The sequence below is a fragment of the Fulmarus glacialis genome, unplaced genomic scaffold, assembly GCF_000690835.1.
Source record: "Fulmarus glacialis isolate BGI_N327 unplaced genomic scaffold, ASM69083v1 scaffold43101, whole genome shotgun sequence".
Classification (NCBI taxonomy): domain Eukaryota; kingdom Metazoa; phylum Chordata; class Aves; order Procellariiformes; family Procellariidae; genus Fulmarus; species Fulmarus glacialis.
In genome coordinates, this window is record NW_009191659.1 from 20,905 (window position 1) to 25,709 (window position 4,805).

General features: G+C 37.2%; 1 protein-coding gene across 1 annotated transcript in view; it reads right to left on the reverse strand.

Annotated features, from left to right (window-relative positions):
- The window catches only part of LOC104083330 (E3 ubiquitin-protein ligase HECW2), a gene marked incomplete at its 5' end in the record, with an annotated part of 35,656 nt that overhangs the window by 7,643 nt on the left and 23,208 nt on the right, over window positions 1-4,805 (reverse strand). The window contains 4 exons of the mRNA XM_009586779.1: window positions 698-812; window positions 1,472-1,618; window positions 2,215-2,344; window positions 4,114-4,212. Of these exons, the coding sequence (XP_009585074.1) occupies window positions 698-812; window positions 1,472-1,618; window positions 2,215-2,344; window positions 4,114-4,212 (491 nt within the window). The remainder of the gene's footprint in view (window positions 1-697; window positions 813-1,471; window positions 1,619-2,214; window positions 2,345-4,113; window positions 4,213-4,805) is intronic.

Sequence of the window (4,805 nt, forward strand, 5' to 3'; positions counted from 1 at the left end):
TGCTGTGCTTTTTATAAATCTAAAGCTACAAATGATGCTGCAAAGGATGCTGCAACCATCTCTCTCAAAGTAGTTCCCAAATCTTCCATCGTTCTCAAATTATCTCAACTGTCAGCCTGCAGTCACTGGGATTGCTGCTAATTTCCTGTCATCTTTGAGAGTGGAAAAGAGGTAGATCCTACTAAGTCTGGTTACCATTTCCATTTGCTTTTTATAAATCTAAAGCTACAAATGATGCTGCAAAGGATGCTGCAACCATCTCTCTCAAAGTAGTTCCCAAATCTTCCATCGTTCTCAAATTATCTCAACTGTCAGCCTGCAGTCACTGGGATTGCTGCTAATTTCCTGTCATCTTTGAGAGTGGAAAAGAGGTAGATCCTACTAAGTCTGGTTACCATTTCCATTTGTCTCCGGTGTCTGGGTGGTAGTCTACTAGCGTGCAGGTGAGCACAGCATTTTCTGTGGAGAAGACTGCTCTGTTATGCTGTCCAGACAAAAATAGTAAGGGAAGAGCTGCATGGGGAAACAATGAAGCAAACTAAAAATGGACAAATTACCTTCTCCTAATGCAAACTTAACCACAGAAATTCAGAAGATACTAAAGATGTGTCTCATGGGATGGTTCTTTAGTGTCTCAGAAACCGGGTAATTCCAGGCCCCCCAAGACTGTCAGTGAACAATTCAAAATTAAGGTTACCTCCTCTATACTCCGTATTATTTCTCCAATCGCTCAAGTCAATTTCTGCTGTTCCAGCTATAACCAGTTCCAGTTCTCTGGCGTCAAACACAGACACGAGCCTCGCATCAACCACCTGTGAAAGGAAACAAAACGCATCGCAACATTTCTTCATTTATTGATTTTTGCCTCCCCATAAAAGGCTTGTCTGTTACCAAGACATTTATCAGGTAACATTTCTCTCACAAATGGAAAGAATTAAAGTTTTTTTCTTTTTAAAGGCAAATAAATGGACTTCTTTTTCTTATGTTCCATTCAGTTTCATTAGAGGATCACAGTGATTGGGAGAGAACTTTATTGGCAAATAATACTGAATTATTTCAGGACAAATAAAGTTCAATACATTCAATTTAATTGTCCATGTTAAAACAGGTAAGAGAGAAATACCTTGAAATACACTCAGTCTACCATGTTACACTGAGTACGGCACGCACACAAAAACCCTCAAAGGCCCAGTGAAGAAACAGATGGGTCACTTCAGCAAGCATTCAATACTAATCATACAAATAGTGATCAATAGTATTTTCCAGTTTAAGGAAGACACATAACCATAATGTTTAAGTCAGTGACTAACAATGATTCTCTTCCCCCCACCCCGGCCCAATATCTGTAAGGGCACTTCTGATCATATATGTATCTGCTTTCTGGGACTCTGTATTTGGGAAATGTATATGAGGAGAAAAATATTTTGGGAGGATAAAGGAAGAAAGCAGATTTCATTTTGGAGTTTTTTACCTCATAGAAACCACGAACTAGACTTTCTGTCTGTTGTACAACTCCTCTCTCAATTCTCCATTTCACCATTCTTTCTATATATTCTTTCTTGTTCTTTTCAGTGACTGGGATGTTGGCACCTCCTGGCTTTAATTCCCGTTCTGTGATCTTAGAAAAAAAATGACCAAGTGACAACACAATATTATAAAGATAAAAGAAAGAATTATAATAATTTAAACTTTTAAGTTGAAGTAATTCCTCAAAAGCACTAGCCAAGACTGACTTTAGCAAACTGGAATATGTGAAATAAGAAAACATACAACAAATCTTTTTTTTTATAAAATCGTATTTAAAATCCCATTTAGTCTGAAGAATCTTCATATATAGTATGAAGAATAAGCTGAGAAGAAGAAACAATCTTTACAGCGATTAAAGTAATGTTCTAAATAATATCATAACAAAGATGGTGTAATACCTTTGAATACTAACTCTGCTTCAATTAAATTCAGGTAAACTACCTCCAGCAGAGCAATCCAAAATTTTGATTTTTCAGATAGTCTCCAGAAAATCTTCTTAGCCAGAAAGACATGTTTGACCGGTTACAAATAGTAATTCCTCCTTAGATTTCAACATTGTTTTCATCAACCAGAGTTTTATAAAAACAAGTTCAAATCAGCATGGAATGACAATCATTTGTCTATCCAAATAAATGTTTATCTAGCAGTAGAATACACAAAGGAAATTAAATTAAGGATCTTGCACACCTGCCCAAAAACTTCTTCATTTACAGTAAATGTGAGATCTAGGATATCATGTATATCATTGTCTTTCATCCACTGCAAACTCTGGTGAAACTCCTCGTCGAGGTATTCCAGGTCACTCAGGTCACAGAGTCTAACATAAACAAGAAGAAAACACACAAATATAGACGACAGCAGTAGCGTGTGCTCAGTAACTAAACTCAGATAGGACAGTCTTGAAAAACAGACTGAGAATGAGAGCCAAAAGAAAAAGCAATAGAATAAAGAAGACACTACTTCAAATCTCTGTTCATTTGCCTAGTACTAGCAGTTAACACAAAACGGTTTTGTTAATATACAAAACTCCAGAATTTATTAATTTGAAGACACATTTCTCTTTAAGCTTATGGTGAGTCTGTCCCATGTTTCCTGTGAAGAATATTTTGGAATTATGAGAATACATAGATTGAAGAGACAAAAAATTCAAATCATAAAAGAAATGTAAGTTTTTACAACAAGCAACTACTATCCTTTTTGCTTATGTGACTACACTACCAGCTCTCTCATCTTGTCGTTGTGCAAAGAGGTCTGTCCAGATACCCTGCCTACCACAGAAATATCTTTTTAGTTTTTGCCATATTTCCCCTTACCTGGTCCTTCTTTTACAAATCCAACCTATAAGCCAACTGCCCTTGCTGTTTTTAACAGTTACTACTCCAAGCTTTGAACATGTTAGCTGTTAATAATATTTAATACCGTGGTGGCAATTTCTGCCATACTTCTTAACTCCTTAAATCCTGTTCTGTGAAATAGGACACTGGGGCTATTCATTAAGTAAGGTGTTTTTCAGCTGCAGGTTTCCCTGCCTGCTTCTATTCTTGGGTCCGTATGAAGTCAGAAGAAAGCCCTGTACTTTTAGTTGGACGCTCAAGTGTAGTTTAAGTGATATCCTGCAGTAACAGCCCCTACATCAAAGCTGATGGATTGGGCACAATGTCCCGTCCGCAGAGGTAGTCTGGATGGCTCATCAGTTCTGAGGAAAGCAAAGGTCCAGGGCTTAGATGGGGAAGTTGCATGAATTAGGCTGTGTACAAAGGTGGCCGCCCCATCATTTTTAATTTTACTGTTTAGAGAACCGCCAAATTAAACAATTAATTTAATTTGGCAGTCACATCTGGGGTAAGTCCTCATTGTTATTAAAATGGTTCTGTTAGCATTTAGGTACTTTTAAAATATATATGCAATAGGAATGGATGCATTACTCCACACTATTAGAATGTAGGATATTTTATACAAAAAATATCCTTCCAGACTTCTCAAAAACAGCTTTCAAATGGAGGACAAGAAGCGAAGCACCTTAAGTTCGTTAGCTCTTAAATTCCAGATGTGCTGAGCAAGTGCAGCTCTCATTGTTTCAACCAGAACAGGAGTAGTAGTTCTGAAAACGAAGTCTAAAGTGTATCAAAGTAAAGCTCCTCAAAATGGAGATTGCCAACAATCAGTCTACCTCTGAGAATGGCTCTTGCAGTCTAAGTTACAAAGTGATTCATATCCTATCCTGTGAGTCATTACAAGACAAATGAATAAGAACTCTATTAATATCTGGAATAAACCCACAGCATTTCATTGTACAACTTCAAACGTAAGAGTTTGTAGAAGCAAGCTGATAACATGGCTAAAACAAAACCTGAGGTTTTCATACTGATCAGAAACAACATCCTGAGTTATTAGGTAACTGGCTAATAACCATAAGCAGAAACAAGTAAACTTTTTTAAAAAGTCCTGGATTGAAATGAAATGATTAAATTATGAATAATGGCCTGTCTTCTTTGACAATAAAACATCATAATTTATCGATATACAAAATGGCATCGTCCATAGGGAAGGAACCAAACAAAAAAAAAGACAGAATATTCTACTCACATTCGGAGGAGGGCTTTATAAAAGGGTCGTGTAAAAAAGGCATCTAGCAAATACTGATGTATCAGAGCAAGACCAAGAATTCGACCACTAAACCTGAACCTGGAAGAGAAAGAGTTACAATCGTTATACTGAAACTTTGTGGTTTGTACACTGCTCTGTCATCAAAACTTACATATATTTCCAAACAACATTTTAAAATCAGATAGCTATGTCTAAATTGTGGTATTTTTTTTTTTTCCTTGCGTTTCTCTTACATTCTCAGTAAGGCACAGAAAAAATGCAAGTCTGCAGGGTGTGGAAAATCCCTCAGATACCTAAGTGGCAACTTCTCAAAAATGTCAAATCCATATTACCCCAATCAACCCCTGCCAGACTAGCCTCTTTATAAAAGCGTATCTTCCAAAATGATAGGCCACCGTCTATTTTCTTTACACACCCCATATAGGATTAACTTGTTTTCACGCTACTCGGAGGCCAAAGGTTCTTCTACCCTTTCCCAGTCTGACAGTTCTTGCTGTCTGTCTTTTCTGCTTACAATGGCTCCTTGCTCCCTCTTCTGACTGGTGATTATGGAGTTCTATATATAGTTTCACAAACAGTGGCTGGAAGCATTTTTATGTATCGCTGTGCTCTCCAGCCCTATATCAATGGGATCTAAATGATCTCCTTCTCTCCCCTCTCTCTTTCTTTCC